This window comes from Toxotes jaculatrix, chromosome 3 (assembly GCF_017976425.1).
Source record: "Toxotes jaculatrix isolate fToxJac2 chromosome 3, fToxJac2.pri, whole genome shotgun sequence".
Taxonomy (NCBI): Eukaryota; Metazoa; Chordata; class Actinopteri; family Toxotidae; genus Toxotes; species Toxotes jaculatrix.
Genome location: NC_054396.1, coordinates 11,450,490 through 11,473,798, shown reverse-complemented (window position 1 = coordinate 11,473,798; position 23,309 = coordinate 11,450,490). Strand labels below are relative to the sequence as shown.

Sequence of the window (23,309 nt, the reverse complement as noted above, 5' to 3'; positions counted from 1 at the left end):
AAAGAAAGAAAGAATGAAAGAAAGGGGGTGGTGAGTTGGATTTGAACATTGTGTGGGTCAGGCATTTGGGTCAGGTACATTAATCTGTCATCCCCCTTTCAGGTTGTACTAAAATGAAAGAAGTAAAAAGCTAAATTTAGCACAAGCGAGAGAAATAAACCCAGCCTCACTGTCCTAACTAAAGACACATGTTTTTTTATAGGTGCAGGGGGGTGAGAAAAGGTTTTGATCCATTTATGCAATCCAAAGGCCACTGTAAGTATGCAAGAGCAACCTTACTGTTCATCACAACTGATTTAACTGTAGCATGAATGGCAAAATATGGGTCTGAATGCCTGACCTATAAAGCATACACCATACAGGAAGGATAATGATAACTGGTACTGAGGAAACATCAACTTAATATCAACTTTTGTGACACATCATATCAACAAGACAAAAACATATGGAAACTCACAGTTCACTTGATACCTGAAACCAATAAACACTGTGAGGAATGTTTCGGTGCTGATACAAAAGAATAAGATAGAGTATGGAAGGAGATACCTCACTCCCTCTGGGGTAAATGGACAGCGGGAGGGAGGGAAGGATGTGGAAATTTACTGAACTTGTACGCCTGAATGACTGCAACCCAGAATATTACTCAACATTACTCACATAATTCCTGTAAGTGGATGTTTCTTTACTGGCATACCCTGTTGAATAACATTAACTGTTGTGGACAGCACTGTATCACAGTAACAACCCTGCAGTGAAAACAGAGCCTCTCGCATCACAGTATCACACATAATTGCATCACAGTTATTCACTTGTTTTGGGAGTTATCCAGTGGTTAACAAATAAAAGATTAGATTATCAAACCAACTACACTGATAAGGCACTCTAAAACAGGACCTAATCAAATTGCAAAAAAACAGATACAGATAAGTAGATGGTGTTTCTAGTGTTAAACACAGTGTTTTGAAGACCTGGTCTCCAGTGTCTACTATGACAATTAACAGTAGCTCCAGCGAAAAATGGCACATTAGCTTAAACAACACTTCCATTAGTTACAAAGACAACATTATCAGATCTAACTTTCAGTGGTGAAAACCTCCACGTACAGGCTGCTCCCAAGTGCCACTCAACTTCCCTCCTGTCTGAGCCAGACAGTACGTCGTACAGACCCAGGCAGAGTTGTTTGGCCCTCATTTTCATCAGCAAGACTGACTCACAGAGAGAAATAATAACGTCTGTGAAGGCGTTAGGGGTTGAAAAAATTCCTCTGTAGAAGGAAACACTCCCACGCTCTTATTACTGCAGGTCAAGTAAGACTTCTACACAGTAGAACATGGAAAAACTGGTGAGGAGATAATAGGACCTGATTCATTTACAGTGCAAGATCATTTTACAATTTAAGCCAAGTGGTTTTAATTTTGTTGCCCTGCTTGATAGCCCAATACAGAACTCATGATAACAAAACTATCTGCTCATGGGGACAGCCTTGTGTTTTCATGTTTTCTGCAAATGTGAGAAAACAACAGAGATACACAAGCTACTGTGTGAAAACTTAAAACTCTGATGCATCAGTACTTGTACAGCTCATCATAGAGACTCAGGGAAACACATGCATAACAAGCCTCTTGTAAACATTGGGCATTTGTTTTACATAGCTCTCAGTTTTTGGAATCCTACCTTGCCAGCTAACGCAAGGTAGCCAGGACACTTCAGACAAAACTTAATGTCAGAGAGACTTTCAGATGGGTTATGCCTCTCTGGCTGTATGTCACTGTTGAAGTTGACAGGGCTTGTTTTTTTAAGCTTGTTAATATTTAAAAAAAAAAAAAAAAAAAAAAAGTGAAAGAAAAAACAGGAAGTACCAGTTGCAGCAGAACAGTATGTATTACCAGAAGAATGTCTGTGTTTGCAAAGGAAATCAGACAATCACTGGAGGAGCAGGATGGTGGTGGTAGCGGTGGTGGTGGGGACTCAAATAATCTGCATACACTCTCTCTCTCTCTCACATACACACAAACACATGATTACCAAACAAGTCAGCTCCCCTGACAGAAAGGAAATGATCAGGAAGTCAGTCTTCTCTTCTAAACAGAAAAGAAACACCTGCGGTATATTTTTACCCTGAAAATACTGAGAAGACCAGGCTGCAGCAACCATGTGTATCTGAACCCTACTCACTTCAAACAATGTTCTAAAATGTTCTCCAGGAGACACACGGTCTACACTAACTCTGTTGTATTTTCTATATTTTCTATATTAACAAACCCATTTCTACAATTTTAAAGAAAAAGCCACTTTTCCAAAAACGTTTGGTTGAGTTTTTGCTTGCAAGTTTTTACTGACACTGAAGCTGTGACTGCAGGCAGACTTAGAGCGTGACTCATTATATGAGTGGACACAAAACCAGCTCAGTCACTGCATTGTGCATTCAAAGAGCCAACTAAACAGTTAAGGTTTCTTCTACCTGAACCCTAAAGGGTTTCAGAAGTTGGTGATTATTTCATATCGTATCATATTACCAAGAGCTCACTACAAGAGGACATTTACAGTACACACTTGTTTCAACACTACATTACAAAAAAGTAGCACAATGGTACAGGTATTTTTAGTCAGCATTGTTTGCCATGGCCTGCTATTCATCAACTGTGCTCTAAAAATGCAAGATACATATTTTAAAGTTAAAAGGAAACACTATTTATAAGATAAAATCTGGAACATTTTAAAATAAGGAGAAGTGTATATAGATAAGATCTGTGTGCGTGCTTCTCTGTCTCTCATTTGCGCGTTGTGGTGCTAAAAATAGGCAGGAGACAAACTTCTGGTTTCTGTAATAGCATATTCGTTTCACAACCATCATCCTCTTTCTGTGGGCCTGCTGCAGCAACACACTGAAGCACTGACACACACACGCACACACCTGCACACATCCACAGACACACACTCACAGAGAAACAGTGACTTCCTGTTTCTAAAGTTAGCCTGCACCATAACATCCTCTTGGTTCATTTAGGCAAGCAGAAGCAGCTATTTTGGTTGAATGGCTTCACTGGTTGATTTCTGCAGCTTGAGAGAGAGTTACAGACGTCCTTCGGCAGTATTTATATCCACTATGTGGCCCTAAAATATGCTTTGTTTATTGTTGGGCTAGAGTGAACTCCACAGTGGTATTGAACGGAGTTAAGTCTGGAAGTCACACATCAGGTTAAATGCTAGTTACTATTTGTATACATAAACACAGGCAGCAGGCTTGAGGTTCATGCCTGGTTAGATGAGCAACAAAGCAGAAAGAGCAGGAGTTCAGAGACAAAATATCATACAAAATATAAACAAATACAATTTATATTGTAAAATATCAAGCACGCAAACTTGTTCTGAGTGTAAATTCATTATGTTTACACAGGACTGTGTGTTAACAAATGCATTCTCACATACAAAAACAATTTTATGGCAGCTTCTCCACCATACTGGCCACCTTCAGCAGTTCTTCCGGCCCACCACCTATCCTTCTGTCCTTTTCCTCCGTCCCTCCCCCGTCCTTACGTTTACAGGAATCCACAGCTGTTGGGGACATTCTGTCCCTCTGCTTCCGAGCAGCTGGAGTATCAATCTCTGAGCGAATGTGTACATCCATATGTGTGCGCTTGTATGTGTCCATCCTGAACACGCCAAGATATTAATAGCTTGCAGTTGTTTCTTTTGAGTGTACATAGCAGGTCTTTGTTTTTGCATAAGTAGGATCTGTTTGTGTGACAGTTGAGGGTGCGTGTACATGTGTATCAGTGCATCAGTGCTGTGGTCTGTTGGTGCCAATGTGCCCATTTGTTTCTTTTGAAGGGTCACTGTGGCTCTTTGTGCAAGTTTAAATACATGTAACCAAGACGGTTTATTTTTAGTGTCACCTGTCAGTAAACACTTGTGTTATTGTGCATAATCAAGTGCACATATGTGCAAGGACACTGAGTTTGTGTGTTTCTGTTTCTTGGCATATTAATAGCATCACACCACGTGTTTTTATGAGTGTGTGGCATGTGTGTGTGCTGGTAAGTGTATTAATAGCATTACCAATTGCCCACACACATGTTTCTGTATGCATATGGCGTGTGTGCGAGGGGCTGTCAATAAGTTCAACCTCATATTTATCAGCCCTACTGCAAAAGGATGTGAGTTGAGAATTAGTTTACCACAGCTGTCCGCTACAAGTGAGGTGCTGATACTGGATGACACTGGTTTATTCCAGTATTGGCTTAGGTGTTGATGTGTTGCAGATAAGTGAACAAAAATTAGCACTGCATAAATGTTTCATAGGCTGCATTTTCAAGTATGTTCTGACTCTCATATGTCTTGATTCAAGTTTAACATTAGTTGTACTTGTTTAAAGTTCAAGTTATCTATTGTTACTGTCAACTGTGATGGTTGATTTTTTGAACTGTAAAACACCACATCCTCCCTGCTTGACTAACAAACCTACTGCTCATTTTTTAGGGTGGCAGCTAACAGCTCGTTAGCTGACTCTCATATGTCTTGATTCAAGTTTAACATTAGTTGTACTTGTTTAAAGTTCAAGTTATCTATTGTTACTGTCAACTGTGATGGTTGATTTTTTGAACTGTAAAACACCACATCCTCCCTGCTTGACTAACAAACCTACTGCTCATTTTTTAGGGTGGCAGCTAACAGCTCGTTTCAAATTGAATTAATCAGCAGATTGTTTTCACGCTTCATTATTTTATTATTGTTTTCCCATGATAATCACTTTGAATTGCTTGTTTTGCCCAACCAACAGTCCAAAACCCAAATCTATTCAATGCACAATAATAAGAATCCAGAGCAGCAAATTTTCACCTTAGAGGCGCTGGAGCTAGAGAATGGCTGGCACTATCAAGACTATCAAACTCGTTGCCAGATAACTTTCTGTTGAGGAACTAACTGATTAATCAACCAATTGTTTCAGATGTAAAAACAAATATGGCAATTCTGTTGTTATCAGACTTTTGGAATTTGTTTACTCTTGCAGTTAGACTGCATAAAGCCTACTGCACAGCTCTCTTCCTTTTTCCCCTCGAGGCTTATGAAGTAACAACTTATTATGCCAAGACACAAAACTAATACATTCCTACACTTGACTGTCAGCGGGATAATAGCACAAGCAGATACGAGATTCCTCTGTTGTGTAGTCTTTTCTGTCTTTCTTTTTCTCATGGTCATCAGTACTGCTTTGTACTGTCCCTGCCACTCTCTTCAGCCGAAAGGTCAAGTCAGTTATAAGCCTTCTCTTGATCTTGTGTCCCTGAGGCGGCACAGGAAAAAGGTGAGGGGTCACCAGCTCACTGTAGAGTTGAGTGTCTATGAGAGAGTGTCACAAGTTACCATGCTCTTTAGTGTGATTCTCCGGCTTGATTTCTCACAGCCAAAACAGACTTGCAATTGTTGAAATTGTTTTATTATTTCTCCTTTGGGTTCCAAAAGGTCATCTTTTTTTGGAGGGGGAGAACATTGCCAAAATTTGGCCCTGGGTGCAGTCATAAGGTTGGCATGAGACTGAAACTTAAGCCTTGCCCAAGAACAAACACAATATGTGTTACTGCTACTAGAACTGACACTGATTCTTTCATGATCTAGCAGGTGCTCCTCATTCATACACAAATCATCACCTTAACTTTGCCCTCAATTATGCAAATTATGACATGAGCTACCATTTGACCTTACAGGAACACCATCTGACTTCCTGTATGTGCTTCAAAAGAAACAGCAACTGATCATCTGAGCATGGACTGATTGGGGTCAGTGGTCTCTACACCTCAACATCCACCTCGGCGCTATGATTGTGACATTACCAGATCTTACCTGAGGAAAATACACACACACACACAGACACACACAGAGAAATATTGGCATATATTTACTTTTTAGGATGATTTGACTGAGAGAACAGGTTCTCATGCCCACTTCCTACTATAAGTCGCCCATGTGTCTGCAGTATTCTGTGTATCACAGTCTGTTATTGCACACTAGGTTAGAAGGCTATGTACACAGAAGGGCTTCTTTGTTTCAAATACACCCTGGAGTCAGTAAGAATAAGGTTACTGTCTTCTGGCACTAGTCTGCTTTTACTGCTGGTTTTGATAAAGTTACTGTCTTTGTTTGAACTTTGTTGATTTCCCTAATACTCTCCATCTTTCTGCCCTCTCTCTCTCTCACACACACACACACACAAACACACTCACACAATTACACAAACACACACTCGCATGATACACGAGCAGAGTGATGGTCCTGTTGCTGCGTTTTTGAGGAGCAGAGTGTATCAGTAGTCAGCTGAGTTGATCTTAAATCAGGAACAGGAAATGTGATCTGGGGCTCTGGCCAGTCCAGAACACTGTCCCTATTGTCAGTGCACTGCTGTGGCTCACACTGGGAAAACACTGGGGACTTTTAAAGGTCATCTGTCTTGGGAAAAGGTTGATATTCAGTTTCACAACTAGTCTGCCACCCAAAATGGATACCTGATGATGGCCTGATCACTAAACATGACTTTGTCTTTTTCATTTCTTACTATAGATGTAAAAGCCTATTTGAGGACAACAGAGAGGTCAATAAAGAAGCTAATCCAACATTTATCTACCAGTGTTTACTCAACATTGGTTAAATACAATGGAAATTAGTGATTAATTCACAAGTTGTGAAAGGTCCCTTACTGGTCATCTTAGTCATCCATGAAACATGCAAAGGGAAAATAAACGATCTCCTGAACTTTTCACTATTTTCTAACCAGCTTTCACAAAGTGATTAATAGATTACTCAAGAAACTCAAGAGATAAACTGACTGTAACTTCTATTGCAACTCAGAGAGAGACTAATGAAAAGAGGGATCCAACGCAAGTAAGCCTTCAAGATTTCTAATTTTGAACTCATTGAATTTCAATGATTAAATGTACATTCAAAACTTTTTCTAAGCCAACTCTTAAGAAAACGAACAAAAGACAGCAACACTTATATCTCTCAACATTTCCCTTAACAGTGAGTTGAATGTCATGAAAATAATCACGATCATCTTATGTCATAAAAAACTGAATTTTTATTTGATGGTTATCCACTACTGTATGCAAAATGAAACCCAGCTTCATTCCTCAAGCGCAAGTCAAAACAACAGGAACTGCTACCAACTATGCAATGCAACCATTTGATACAAATTGTATGAACTGCAAACTGTAGCACCAATCGCCTTACAACTAGGAAGGCCAGAGCGTGACTCACAGCTGATGCCATCTGCAGAAGGAAAGAGCTGACTGCAAGTGACGTAAAAAAATGTCTTGTGTGCAAAAATGTCGAAAAACCCAACAGACAACCAGACGAACACAACTGCCACATCTCTAGAGAATGTGGGAATAATTTCCTTTTTCTCTATGATAATGGTGTTGAAGTTTCACTTGAACCTTCGGTCATATAAGGCCTGTTCACTGTTGATGACTGCGACAAAGCCAAACCCACTGACTGTCACAACTTGTGGAGCAAAGGGGCCTTTGTGATCAGCAGTTTGGGTAAGATGACACTGATCACGTAGCATGAAGGGTTGGCTATTGTGTTCAAAGTCCTTATTCAGCGACACGCTTTTGTAAACATACACATGCCTCTATACAGCATTTGCATCCTTTACAGACAGTCATGCACGCACACAGGTAGACATTTACCCATTCAAAGTAATAATGGCCACTACCGGTTATCTGAGACAACGAGAGGAAAAAATGAAGGAGCGAGAGGGCAGAGGAGTGTGTGTGGTGTCGATTCCTTTGGCATGGCCCACATGAAACTAATGTAACTGTATCCCCGCAACAGCACTGAGGCTATGACCTCATCCCGTCCAGAGAGGGAACCTGGACACATGAGAACATTATTCCATGCATGGCTGCTGCGCTGTGGTTGTGGCTGTGTATGTATGTATGTGTGTGCATGTTTTCATTTTCTAAGGAACTGCAGGGGCTTGGGTGGGATCTAACAATTTTTACAACTTCTGTCATAATACAGCACACACACACAAACACTGTTGCCCACCCCATTGCCCATCAAACAACCGAGCGTTTGTTGCCTAGTGGTGAATGAGTCAAACTTTTCAGTGACGTTATGGGCAGAAATAAATCCAGCAGGAAATTCTACACTTGCACTCACAATGAGGACTTAATACTATAATTACACAATTATTTGCCGTATTTATCACTTTAAAATAGTCCCACTGCCTGTCAGATTAGCATAATTACAGAGGCACCTAGAGTTACACAGCCCATTAGTTCAGACAGGTAATGAAGTATTTACTTACTCAGACTGCAGCCTAGCTCATCGCCCCGTCACAGGCACACTTTCTCTGATTTCGAAAATGATTATGGTCATTTTTTTCTGTTCTGTTTTTCTTTCAATATGAGGGGAAAACATTCAAACTGCAGTTGAAAATCTCAGCCAGGTGAGCTTTTACACCTGCTGAGTTTGGACACAAGCCAGATGAAGGATAACATGGATTTAGCAGTGTTTGTGGCAGTCAGCTGAAATGCACTTCACGTTTTCACCGCACTTCATCCACTCACAGTACTTCAGCTGACATGAATTATTGAACGTAAACGTAATTAAGGTAACAGTCAAGACATATTTCAAATAAAGTTGTAGGTAATTAAGAGCAGTTACAACTTTCAGCCGCGTTTGCTAGCTACTCCACAGTGCACGTTAGCAAATAAAGATCGCCTACCTTGTTGAGGTGAAGTTCAAAAGCGACGTATTTTCATTTTAATGGGTACACCGGAGGGATCAACAGTCAGCTTTAGAGTTGCAGCAGCAATTCAGACAAAAGAGAGGACGGATAAAAACTTCGTCCAAAAGTCTGCCGTTGTCATTTTGAGACTTTTTTTCTTTTCGTTTTGGTTCCAACCGTACGCACGCGCCGCCGTCAGAGACGTACACATCCACTTAAGCTAAGCTCAGCACCTGAAAATGTTTCAGTAATTATGTAAAAAAAACAAAACAAAACAAAACAAAACAAAACAAAACAAAACAAAACAAAACAAAACAAAAAAAGGCTGTCTGCCGTCACCGAGAGAGGCTCTTCACTCATGTGTCTCCTCCTCAACGAGTCTGTCTGTGTGACGGGGGTGAAACTGCTGATAAGACCCGCTGGAGTCTCAGTTTCATCCGTGTGAGTGCTGCTGGTGTGAGGGCTCCATCTGCTGAACTCAGCTGGGTAAAGGGATGCTGTGTGTGTGTGTGTGTGTGTGTGTGTGTGTGTGTGTGGGTGGGTGGGTGGACTTGAAACCTGAATGCACATTAACCCACGGGGACTGGTTAAGGTTAGGGTAAGGGGCTAGGGTATGCATGATGTCAATGAGGATCCCTGGACACAGACAGGTGGACGCCCCACTACTGAATGAGAAGCAAAACGGTCATAGTCATGTCCTTATGGTCATTTTGTGACCCAATGCTTCTTTAAAGTCATTTTCATTGTCACTTTGTAGCAGTTTTCCATCTTTGGTGATCATTTTGAGTCTAATTGTAATTATTCTAAGTGTCTGTGCTTGTTCTGTGTCTCTTTGTGGCTATTTAGGCTGTCTTTGGGATCATTTTGCATCTGTTTGACATCATTTTGTGCCTTTCAACTATGCACTATGACTTACAAACAACAAATATTAGCAGTCACTTAATTCAGATGCAGTAGGGCCACTATAGGCCTTTTTTTCAGAGCAGATATTTTGTCATCATAGGCCTGAAACTGAAGCAATAACAGTAAATGGAATTTAGTCATCAATAATGTTATTAAATACACTTGTGCTTTCACTATTGTGACATGTCAAAATATCCTTTGTGAAATATGCAAATAACTACAGCCATCAGATAAAATGGTACAAATATAAGTTTTAACCAAATGAAGATACTCATGTATTACTCATTGCTCAAATATACTCACGACTCATATACCCTTAGTTCCTCTGCCAAAAACACAGGAAAACTAAAGGAGGAGACGAAAGGACAGTAAGTCATTATTGACAATAAAGTTGAATCTAATCTAATCTAATCTAATCTAATCTAAATCTGCTGATGATATGGCATTGATGTGTACCGCAGAAGGAAGACACAAACAAAGAAAAGGAAATATTTCCACAGTAATGATGAGCAAACCAACAGGTGTAAGGATTTTGAGGGTTAATCTTTACACAGCGCACACACACACACACACACACACACACACACACACACACACACACACACACACACACACACACACTATGGGTTTATTTTTTACCATAGTCTATATATGCCTTTTTCCTGATTTTATTATTTTGTATTTTTATTTTGGGATCTGACCAACCTGTGAAACCAAAGGCAAATTTCCCCCTCTGTGGACAACAAAGTTCAGTTGTGTTTGGAATGTGCACAGATGCAAACATGCAAATCCAGGCATACACCAATACAAAGTTAGTTAATTTGCACAGTTCTAACACGATTCCAGTCTCTCCCAGACTGAACTACTGTCTCACAGATCCCTCATCCTGCTTGAGGACAAATCCACCCTTTTGCCAATACAGGCATCCACATCATTGGATCCATGAAGATATACGAGTCTGGATCAAAACAACTACTTAAAGATTTTTGAGCTGACCCACAATTTTATTTCATGTGACCCAGACCAGTCCTGCTCCTATGAGTCAACTGGTTTGCTGCTGTTCAGTTTAATTATGTACCTAAGGGGAAAATTATGGCCTGAGGTGAAAAAACAAAAAAAGAAATCAACAACACGCAGTCTAATTTCAACAACAGTTTGTCTTTTCCCTTCTGCTCTTGGCAGGGCTTAACAGTCCATCCCCCAGTCACGGGGCTAACTGTGGCCTGAATAATTTGAGATATGTACAAGCAAATTCAATTTTATAGCAGGTCTTCCATTTTGAACAGCACATGCTTGAGACAGACCTTCTTCTATTTGCAGATGTAGAGAGTTTCCGCTACTAAAGGTTGTTTCCTCAGTTATATTTCTACCTGAAATCAGCTGATTTATAAACAGTTTCTATTGAAAACATAATACATCTCAAAATTAGTTTATTTGCTGATTCGGTGTGCCCTTTTTCAAACAATTTCAAGAGCCAATATCAGCATGTTGTTATTTGTATTAATAATGTCAAACTAAACATGTCAGATACCAGTTTTTCGTAAAATATAAAGGGATGTGTAATACAATAAAACCAGCGACCATGGTAAGTGTTTATTAGCAAGACTACTGAAGTTGGCACCAATGCTTTTTTTTTTTTTTTCTGGTAACACGTCATCATCCGATGTCAATAGAACTCTCCCTCCTTATCTTCCCCCCTCAGGCCATTTCAACACTGTCTCTGCCGTCATAAGGGCAGTGCCGCTGCTGAGTAGGATGTGAGGGTTTGGATCTGTGTGGGTGTGTCAGCCTACCTGTGTGTATGTGTGTGTGTGTGTGTGACTGGATCATAAAGAGAGGCACAGATATCAGACCCTTCACTAAAAACACCTCCACCTTACAGTTTAATGAAAGTATGAGCAAAGTGTTATGGAAAAGATACTCACCGAGACTTGATTTTATACAAGAGGATTTTAAAAACTGAAAGCCAGAACAATGAAGAACTGAAAAACACATATGGCATACATGGGTAGGACTCCAAGGTGGAGTTTTGTGGCCAGTAGGGCTCACGTCTCTTCCAGTCACAGGAAGCCAGTAGGAATGAGAGGAATGCAGTCAGGCAATACGGTGATGGAGGGAGCAGCAGTTGCAAGGCAGATTGCCAAGAAGAATTAAAGAAAAGGAGGGAGTCAAGGAAAGATAGGCAGGGTGAGAAAGTGATTAGAGAGTGGAAAAGGTTGGGACATGATTAATTAAGATGCACAATCAGGCAAGAGCCAACATTGGCATGCCTCCACAGCCGCGTAGTTATGCTCACAGACAAAAACAAACACCCAGCAGCGGCTTTTGTAGCTGCATGTGGAGCAAGTGGAATTGTTCTATTTGGTATTAAAAATTTGGTGTGGGTAATGTGTGTATTTATGATATTAGAGGAGTCATTTACAGATAGTAACGGGTGGATGGCTGGGGTGTGGGCGTCCACAAACAAGAATTAGTTTTTTACTATCTAGGTGGTCATCCTACCTTGCAGACACACACATGAACACATTCATGCAGTGACATGTACTGACTCGCATGCAGCACACTGAGACATGCACATGGATACACACAACACAGCCATAAATAGAGTCAGCTTTTCATCTATTTTACTCTTTCTTTCATGCTCATCACTTTCAGTTTGACAGTTTGGCTGCCTTTTTGTAACTACTGTGTGGTTCTTGTCAAACCCAGTGAAGTCAGTTTTATTTATAGAGAGAAAAATTACCAATGCATCTTGGACGGCTTTACGCTATATACACTGCATAAAACCTTCAACAGGAAAAAAAGGAGAGTCCTCAGCAAGAGCAAGTACCTCCTCCAGGACTGACAGACATGTAACAGGTGTCATATATACAGAATAGACAGAATTAGAAATAGTAGTGGTAGTAGCAATAAACTGGTAAGATGGTACAGTATTAGAGACTTAAAGCTTAAAGGATCAAATTGCTATCTGGTTTGTGAAAGAGTTGGTGTAGTGATGAACCCACAGAGAACAACCATCTGTCGCTTCAGTTCCTCTATATCTATCACTTCACAGCATTTTAGCATCATTGTTTTGGTTTTACAGCTCAGAACTTTACTGTCTCGGTTCACTCTCACCTCTCTCATGAGTCTCGGTTTCAGCTGCACCAGGCAGCTTTTTTTGTGAAAAAGCTATGATAAACCCACTGTATGCTAACTCCCCAGCACCAAACAGCAAAGTTAGTCAGGTGTTAATATGTCAGCGCTATGTTTACAGCTTGCCTTAAAAAATCAGTTATCATGGCGCTAAATTGCAACTTAATGTGGGATGCAGAAAAGGTAAAAAGTTCAATTAAACTAAAACGCTACAAACCACGTTGCCTTGTCGTGTACGTAACAGAAACAAAAAGGTTCCACCTCGTATGTTAAAAAAAAAGTGGTTTCAGAAAGGCACTGTTCTTCTTTATAATAAAGATCACTGCACGTGTACAAGTAGGCCCCGCGTAGCTGTAGCTAGCAGCTGTGTGGTAACTTTGAACCCAGAAGTAGCTGGAGGCCGCTCTCAGCAGTGGGTAGCCTCTAAAGCCTTTCCATTCCCAACAGCAAAGCAAAGTCAACCCACAGAGGGGAGAGATAGCACTTAGCACTCGCCTAGTTTCTCTGGAAACTGACTGTGATGCTGGAAAGTGTTGCTTTACGACGCCTTCACACTCCTGAGTGCACACGTGTGGAAAAACGTCAAAACAGAGTTCAGAACAGCATGTACCCCTTTGAAAAGGTTTGCAACGTGTCTTTTAAAACTACAACACATGTCAAACTGAACAAACCTGCGAGGTGGCGATTGGTTGAAGTTCATTGTTTAGTAGACTATTGACAAATTAAAAACTTTGATAGGGTTGAATACCCAACAGCTAAACACAATGAGAAAAACAATATATTTCTGAAAATCCCTCTTCGTTCTAACCCACATTATGGCCTGTATGTTAATGTAAACAGTGTGAACAAAGGTAAAAACTTGTCATTAGAATTGAATATATTTCCAGCTAATAGTAATGGTTTCCATCTCTGTTCAGTTATTGAAACTATCTACAGCTTCCTCCACAACAAAATCCCTCTGACAATATTTCCCTGTGCAATCAGACTTCCTCGTGGCAGTAACATTCAAATGAGCTACTGCTTTATTAGATCAGATTCTTGCAGTAAAAATACTTTTCCACAAGGGGGTGGTGCTCAAATAAATGACTGCATCCATTGTTTATCTAAACACAAACAGCAGCTTGTTCAGGTGGAAGAGATAGTAGTGAACTTACTATGGGCCACTCATTAGGATCACTCACATCAAGCACCCATCTCAAGTTCCCTCTTCATCCTTTCACAGTGATCGCTTGACCTCAGTTGGCAGCTTCTGCTGTCATGAAGAACCCTTTTCAGACCAGAGTGGACTTGATGAGAAGTGATCACCATACTGTACCAAGTTACTGTAATGTCCTGCAGTGACTTGGGAAATGTCACTGACCAGTGTAAATTCAAAAGTCATTTTGGTTATTGAAAACAAAGATATATTTGACAGAAGGCTTAAATACTGCACAGGAGACCACTGTTGCAGGTTTGCAACCGAAGCACACAACTTTGTTTTTCCTCAGTATTCCCTCCTTGGCTTGATTTAGACACCCGTGCTGTGACTCTCTCACAGAGATGTAGTCTGAGTCAGTGACCCTGAGAGAGGGAGAGTTATGTCCCCTGAGGGCCACTTCCAGCTGACTGTGGCCTCTTAACCTTCAGCCCTCTCGACCCTTACAAACCAAACAAACCCAGAGTCTGATGATTTACCACAGTGACAGAAATAGAGATGCACAAGTTCATGGAGTTATTTATACAGTTTGGCTGCTCAGATTGATTTCCCACTTGGTACAGGACATTTCTTTGTTCTCTTCTAATTAAACAAGACATGGCTTCTCAGCAGGGCTGCAACTAACAGTTAGTTGAATCATTGGTTAATCTACCAGTGATTTACTCAGTTACACTGTTAATGACTTGGGCTATGAAATAAACAGCACAAGTTGCTACTCGCAAGATGACATCTTTAAATGTCTTGTTTTATTCGACCAATCCAAAGAAAGCTTTTTTCTGTCATAGAAGTTTAAGAACATCAGAAAGCATTATATTTTAGATTAAAAATGGTTGCATTCCTGCCTAACAAATGGTTTACAATTCATTAAATAAAATTTTTACCCGTTTGAGTAATCTTCTGTCACTCAAATAAACATTTCTAGTCTAGTTCTTACTATAAAACTGTGAATCACACTGTGTGACATAAGGTGCATTTAGCTAATAATCTCATTTTAAAGATGTCAGTTCAACGGAACATTTTCCAGATTTTAAGTAAGACTCATTTGAATGGATAAATTAGGGGACACATTCAAAGTATTAATTTGATTATCAGGTAATCTGTGGTTGATGCTGAAACATGGTGTATATAAATATGAGAGAGAGTTTGCATTCTTTAAGCTCCAGTTTTTATCAGTGCTAAACTTCTTTGAACACAAATTTGTGTTCATCACCCCAGGGAGAAGGACAAACAAACAAAACCATGAATGTCATCATTATACCCCCATTATTTTGGGAGAGGACACAGAGCAGTTAAAGTCTGATTTATTGCCCAACAAACCACGTAGACAAGTCTCTAAAAATGGAGCAGCACGGGAGAGTAAAAATAGAGTCAAAGTTTAGTGTTTTGGGCAAGCGAGCAAGCAAAAGCTGAGGCCAGCATTTCATCTTATGCAGCACGATTCATGTACAGTGCACAAAAACAAGGAACGAAGAGGTGAAAAGCTAAACCTGCTGCACAGTGGACTCTTCTAACTTTTTACCTACTTTCTAATGCGGCTTTATGCATGTGGTAGTGGGGATGTGATGTACAAGGCTAGATAGAGATTAAAAAAAAGGTGTTTGCAGTCAAAAAAAATGTATGCATGCATAAGAAAGATTTAATCAAGCATATCAACATTTTTTCAATTTGTGCTCCTTGCTTGTAGTGTCCTCGCTTGAAAGTAAGAGTTATTCAGTACAGAGGACAGCTGGTGTTGTGACAACAACTTAATTAACTCTATGTCAACTAAACCTCTTTCTAGCCTTTTGCTGAATGCCTTCTCTTTCTCATCGCTGTCTCTCTGTGTTTGTCTCCTTCAGTTTTGCAGTGAAGGACTGTTGTTGTGTGTCTCCTCATTCTTTGCACTCTAATACTTTTCGTGGACAGACTAGCTCTCCAGGGTGGGTGGGTCTGTTTCCAATTTTCTCCCCTTCCCTGTCCTGAGAAACAACACTTCCAAAACCAAACAAATAAAACCAAAAAAAAAAAAAAAAAAAAGTTGAATTTTTTTTCTGTTGCTGACCAGTTTTCCTCTACAACATTCTTGCACATTTATACATCTACACAATTTTGACGCATTTGCACTGATAACAATGTGTAGCTGTTTCTCTGAATCCAGAACAAACGCAAGCTTCTCACAGCTGAAGCCAACCAAAGCTGACTATGTGTGAGGTGAAGACTCAGATAAACCAAACCAACAACTGAAACAAGAATCTTCAGTCTGAGCAAAACTGTGTCAACATCTGCAGCTAGAATCCTCTCTTCTGAGTATAATAAATAAAAGACTGACATAGTTTCCCGGTAATATACAGCCGTTGAAGAAAACACATTTTTTTATGCAGCTGTTACACATTTTTTTACAGATAGATATATATTATATGCAAATGTGCTACATCTCCTACCAGTTACGGGTGCTGACATCCAGTGAGAGGTCCCACCGTGCCCCTGCAGAAGTCCAATCAATCACAGAAGCAGCAGTCTCACAGGCTGGGAGGCTTGGAGTAGGGGGGGCGGGGGAGCGAGGGGTAGATCCTGCTTTGACAGGGGAGCGGTGCAGCAATGCTGGAGCCCGGCGGTGCACTGACAGAGAGAGACACAGTCAACTGCTTGACACAGCGGGCTCCCTCTGACTTTTCTGTCTTGCACTTCCTCTCATGTGAGCTCAACTTTCTCTCTCTCTCTCTCTCTCGCTCTCTTTTCTTACTCACTCACTCTCTCTCAATCTCCTTTTCGGAGAAGACACAGTTGCTCTGCCCTATCACCTCACTGTAACTTTTTGTCAGTGCTGCCCCTGCACCAGAACCTCCGGGGGAGGGAGGGGAGGAGGGGTGTGTATCTGTGTGTGTGTGTGTATTCGAGAGAAAGAGAGAGCGACAGATTGTGTAGCTGCTTGTGTCTCACAGACAATAGCAGGAAGTGTTGCTTTAGGATGCACAAAGTACACAGGACCGAAATCATGCATCAAGCATTACAAGTGTTAAAAGATGCATTACTGTAGTGGTACACAATGGTGATTTGTAAACTGAGAGCAATATAAACTATAAACAAAAATGTACAAAGTGAGTCTGTTGTTGGTGTGTCTTTGTGTTGTCTTTTATTTGCTACCAGTGCATAATTTACACTAGTTTTGTGGTCAGAAGTGTGTGCTGGTGGGATGAAAATGGATCTAAGGTAGCTTTTAGGAAGGCGGACTAATCACTGAAACCAAAAGAATGACTATTTAATGACTGTTGTTTTTCTTCAAATGTGGTTATTTACCCTACTTAGTTTACTTTAGATGTTAATCTCTGGTTTATTTATACGTTTTTCAGCAGGAGGGATAGGTGTGATGATCTACACAGCTTATTTGGTTCACGTTTACCCATTTTCTTTCCTGTGCTTGTGAGATAAATTTCTGTAATGAAATATTCTTAATTTCAAGAGATGCAAACATTGAGAATATCACATGAGCTGCATATAAAGCCCCCTTTTTTTCACCAGTTTTTCAAAGGCAGAAGTTCCCTCATGGTGCTTATCAAATGAAGATAGCTACAGTATGTAACACCGAGCTGTTTTTTTTTTTTTTTTTGAAACCATGACCGAGTCAAGCTCTTACTTCTGTGTAAACACACAAATGGGGCATTCAGTGTGATTACTGACACAAGGCAACATATTTCACCATTGCAATTACATTTCAGCCTGAGTGATATTAACAAGGGAGAAAACAGCCAGGACGTTAGTTATTTAGCAGAGTACAATTCAGTCAGTGTTGTGTACTTTTAACTAATTATTGTAGTTTATTTCAATGTGACCTTATCTCTGCAAACATACTGATAAGCTGCCTTAGTCATTCTTGGCTTCAGTATAAATTTGAGAAACCGATTAAGCAGCAAGCGCAGGTTACAACTGTATGGCAGAAATGCGTCTTTAGGTACAGTAATTCTGGTAAACGTACATTTCCCCGGAAATACGAGCGGAAAAGAAGAGAAACTGCATGTGGTTTTCTCACAGATTTGCCACCCTTAGATCTGTGAGGAGATTCATTCATATAAAACTACAACGTCAGAGTGGCTGAACCTGTGTTTAGACATAGAACACAGAAATAAATTATGGGATGAAATTCGAACACGTATTCAAAATATTCAGACCTGATTTTGTATTTCTAGTCCAACAGTGGCCACATTAGGTTTTATCAGCCAATCATGTGGCAGCGCTGCAGTGTAGGTTGGGAGCTTCAGTAAATGTTTACATCAAAATGTGATCTCAGAGACTTTGATCGTGGTTGGTTTGAGTATTTCTGAAACTGCCGATCTCCTGAGATTTTCACACACGAGTCTCTAGAGTTTAACTCAGAATGGTGTGAAAAACAAAAAAGCATCCAGTGAAGCAGCAGTTCTGTGGACAGAAAACACCTCGTAGATGAGGAGGATGGTCAGACTGGTTGCAGCTGACGGGAAGGCCACGGTAACTCAGTAACTCGCTCTTTACAACTGTGGTGAGCAGAAGAGCGTCTCAGAATACGCTGACCCTTGAGACGAATGGGCTACAACAGCAGAGACCACGTCAGGTTCCACTCCTGTCAGCCAGGAACAGAAATATGAGGCTGCAGTGGACACAGGCTCACCAAAACTGGACAGTTGCAGACTGGAAAAAATGTAGCCTGGTCTGATTAATCTGGATTTCTGTTGAGGCTGCAGATGGTAGGGTCAGAATTTGGTGTCAACAGCATGAGTCCATGGACTCGACCTGCAATGACTTATCTGTCATCTAGTGACAGTGGCAGTGCCCCCCCCCCAGTCACCAGATCTAAATCTAGTAGAACATCGTTGGGAACAGGAAATTGGCAGCTTGAATGTACAAATGACAAATCTGCAGAAATTATGTGATGTGGTCATGTCAGGATGGACCACAGTCTCAAGGGAATTTTTCCAGCATCCTGTGGAATCCATACCACAAAGAACTGCGGCCGGTTTGGAGCAAAGGGAGAACCTACCTCGTCTTAGCATTAGTGTTCCTAATAAAGTGCTTGGTGAGGGTATGTCAAAGAGCATCAGCAAATAATCATATTTGAGCAGCTGGAGCCAGTAAATTTTGGACTTTTTGTTTGAGAAAGGAATGCAACTATTATCAAAATAGTTGCAGATGAATTTTCAATTGATTCACTAATCATTTCAACTCTACTCAAAAGCATGATCGTCGTGTTACATAAGGTTCATATGATCAAGAGGATGAAAAAGTCATTTTGACACTTGATTCTCAACTTTTTGCAAATAATTTAGTTTATGATTTTATGAAATAAAAATAAAAGTTCTATGATGGAAGCACCAATTCTTACATGTAACTCAGTTACAGGAGGAGAGAACTGGAATTTCATTCCAGTTCCCTTCTGCCAATCAGTTCAGCTTTTGTCTAACCTACCACAAACCTCTAAGCAGTCATAACAACTCAGTAGCAGACAGTCTCCTGCAGGTAAGCCAACACACATCAGTCCTGTTAAGGTGAATTCACCTATTCGGATTTTTAGGGAGTGCATGTCCTGTGTCGACGTCTGTTTCTGTGGAAGAGAAATGAAACTAAAAAGGTCGACAACCCTCCTGACCTCAACTGCTGTGTGGTCTGGCTCCCTCCGCTACTGAGCTAGCAGCTATGGATTAGCTTTCTGGTTCAAATGTAACTTCATCCTTTGGGAAAACATACTGACCAAAGGAAACTCATGTTTGGGGGTCACGACCCTTTGTCCTCATGGCAAGTGAGAGGGATTGTGAGCCTGGCTTGCCCTGGTATCGGTTTCTCCTCAAACAAACTTAATGAAGAAAAGAAGATTGTGATGTGCGAACATTGAATCCATGCATAAAAAGTAACAAACTGATGGTTGCTCTTATTCAATTTCATAAACTACAGAGGGTGCATGTTTTGCCTCAATGGAAAAAGTATTTCATGAATTTAAAGAATTGTTTTTGCCTGTGTGTCAACATTTTTGATCTCATCTCCCTAGAGGCGAATTCCCAGAATTTCCACTTAACCACTGTGACAGCGTGTGGGTTTTTATATACATAAAAGAAACAATCTGAATTAGATGAGCCCATTTTTCAAGCCCTGCGAGCATAAATTCCTCATAATCTGGCATAATCAATGGGAGCTGGGCACGCGTGAGGCTGTGGTTGAGTTGATACAAACAGCTAAACTGTTCCTTTTGGAGCGCAGAGAGGAAAAGGAGACCAAAAAAAAAAAAAAAAAAAAAAACCCATAGACCTCAACGCTGATAAGAAGCAGGTTAGGAGTCCTTGAGGAATACAATGGGATCTACATCATCTGGAAACATAAGGTGCACGCAGGCCATTAACAGACCCTGAAGATCAGCGTGAGGAGGAGCGGTAGGAAAGGGGTGGTGGGGTGGTGGGGGGTTTTATCTGCCAGAACAGTTGAGACAGATCAGGAGGAGAGGAAAATAGTGGAAATGTCTTATCAGCATGTGAATGACCGTCTTTTTTCCCCATTATCCGTTATCCAACTTATCATTTTTATGATTGCCCCTCTTGGCATTTGCAAGAAAATTTCTTCTTCAATCGAAGAGCCAACACGATACCTGAGTTTTCGGGAACTAATACCAAAAATGGCGTCTTTTTTTTTTTTTTTTTTACACCTTACTTCTAGAAATATGAATATGAACATGACTCAGCTCTTTAATTCATTTAACAAAAGCTCTTAAATCCTAACTGTTGTCTGAACACAAGCAGGTGCTCAAGAATGTTGTGCAAAAAAAAATAAAAAAAATTTTTTTAATCTACATCTGGAACTACTACTAATAATTCAGACCATACACTATTGGTTGAGACCACAAAGGCTGACAGTTCATATGTAGGTCGTGATGACCTATTGAAGAAATTCACCCACCAACTGTGTCAAACGTGCTCACACACTTCTAAGAATGCTGGTTGTTGTGCTTTTCAGCCTTCAATCGGCCTGAGCAGCTAGCCGGCCCGTCTCTCACAGGAAGGGGGAGTTTCCTGAAAGGTCACGGTTGTTCCAGCCAGACCAAACACTAGCTAATTGCTTTGTTGTTTGTCGGGTCGGTGCCTGTTTTTGTGTTGCGCTTTTCCTTTGTTTAGCATTCCCAAGTATATTACCTGAGCCCGTGGCCAAAAGATGGGGAGGACAGGGGAGGGGAGTTTTGAAGAGTGGGAGACAAAAGGAGGGGGAGGTTGAACGCTGAAAATATGAAGGCAGTGGTCGCACGGTGGATGCTGTGATTAGGCCGTGAAGGGGCCCCCCGTCTCTCAAGCTAAAAATAGCAGGAATAGGAAGGTGCTTATGGGACTGGGGGGAGGACTAGAGGGGACAGGACGAGCAGGGACCCCAGTAATTGGTGAGAGACAAACAGCTGGGGGTGTGTGTGTGTGTGTGTGTGAGGGGGGGGTCTACTCCATGCAGCTGTACTCTGTCTTTCAGGCTCTAGATCCCTCTCAAACTGTTACACTGCTTTTTCTTTCTCTCTCTCTCTCTCTCTCACACACACACACACACACAGCAGTAGGGGAGAGTAATGGGTCGTCCCTGACAGCCAGAGCCCTCAAGAATGAAAGAATGTGCAACATGAAGCAAGGGAACAGCTGTATAGAGTGGTGGTGGTGGTGGGGTAACAGGAGGGTGGTGGGGTGCCGTTGATTCACGGAAGAGGGACGAGGTATAGAGGAGATGATGAAAAAACAAGGGGGGGTGGGGGTGCTGGGGAGAGACTTTCTGTGAGTAAGAGTATGGGGAGAGAGGGTGGACTTTTCTGGAAGTGGAATCAACAAATTTATCGGTTTATGTCAAATGTTGGTCTAAATCAACCCCAGAGTGTTCTGGCTGGGGCTGGGAGGCCAGCAGATGTTTTGCTCAGCTGTTGCAGAACCGATCCGCTGTTGGGTGGATGTGCCTCCGATTAAGTGGTCCCTCTGTAATGAATCAGCCTTGAGAACTTGAACGGCCGAGAGAGGCTGAATGAACAAGACCAACGCAAGGACGACAAACTGCAGGTCCCCTGTGTGTGTGTGTGTGTGGGAGGAGATGGTGGGAGGTAGTGGAAATAACATGAAGTCACCCTGGCTAAGATGGTAATGGCTATTCAGTTTTGGGTCTGTGCTACATCGTCATACCTTGAAGCTAGGCCATGGAAAAAGTCTTTGACATTGGTGTGTTCATTTGCCTCTGCTTATCCACACAAATTTGCACTTCAAGTTTTATGAGCTGTTAACCACCTATTTTGAGAGGAAACCTGGCAAAGATATACATCTGTACGTTATGTTTCTGTGTCTTTGTCACTGTCTGTATTTTTATACTAGAAAGCATCTGTATGTGGTTTATTGTGCCACTCCCATTCTTAAGAAGACGGGCTACATTTTTGTTCAGCGTAGATACAGTGTGGGACGGGAAAATAGCATGAAAAAAAAAAACAAAAAACCATGAGATACTGCCAGAAAACCACAGAGCCACACATATAATGTAGACACAAACATGCACTATCATGCATTCATTCAGAGACACATGCAAACTCGCAAAACAGTTGTGCATAAATATTTCAGTCGGATTAAAAGATCATTCAACATTAGTTTTTATTCATTTACTTGCTGCAGAAATGTTGACACCTGTTATCAACACGCACCTGGATCACATGTGCTCTCTTTGTTTCGGGAGGTTTTACCTCTGAGGGAGGTTTTACCTCTGAGGCTCCACTTCTTGTGAAATCCCCTTCTCTTCATATCTCTTGTGAAAATACCACAGTCGCCGTGGTTTGAGATGACACTTATCGTAACATCTGTAGTGTGTTTGTTTGTGTGCGTGAGTTTGTGTGTGTGTGTGTGTGTGTGTGTGTATGGGATCAAAGTTGTGCAGGGGCAACATGTCACTGTGCACCTGTGCACTGGCGGAAATGCTGCTCCCCCTCATCACCACAATACACACACACACACTCACAAACATACACAAATACACATTGGCCACCTGTATTGTCTCTTGTCTGTCTTGTAACCTTAATACTTGAGTTGTTGAACACATTGTCACTGTAACTGTGTCACTTGTCTTCTGAAAAGTCAGTAAAATGAAATAGACTGTTGGAACAAACTGTGACAAGAAGGGAGTCCACATAAAGGTTTTTCTAAAAAGAGACAGCTTATTATAAAAATTAAAAATGGTGGTGTGTGAATCAGGAAGTTTAGCCACAGAAGCAGCTCATGGATGAGTGACACATGCTGTGGAGGTGTTGTTTGTGCAGAAGCAAAAGAAGATGATACAAGGTGGAGTTGGAATAGAGAGCAAGTGAGCACATGGGCCAGCTTTTATGGTCCGGAAGGCCCCAGGTGAACCAAG

The 23,309-nt window shown here is 41.1% G+C and overlaps 1 protein-coding gene across 3 annotated transcripts in view; it reads right to left on the bottom strand.

Annotated features, from left to right (window-relative positions):
• LOC121178836 (histone deacetylase 7-like) overlaps window positions 1-16,633 on the bottom strand; it is a 39,963-nt gene extending 23,330 nt beyond the window's left edge. For 2 of the 3 annotated variants that reach the window (XM_041033230.1, XM_041033231.1), the window contains exon 1: window positions 16,385-16,633. In XM_041033230.1, coding sequence (XP_040889164.1) covers window positions 16,385-16,403 — 19 coding nt within the window. In that variant the 5' untranslated portion in view covers window positions 16,404-16,633. Of the gene's footprint in view, window positions 1-8,728; window positions 9,115-16,384 lie in introns of those variants that run through there. The other variant, XM_041033232.1, reaches the window with a different exon arrangement.
• Between the last annotated feature and the right edge of the window lie 6,676 nt (window positions 16,634-23,309).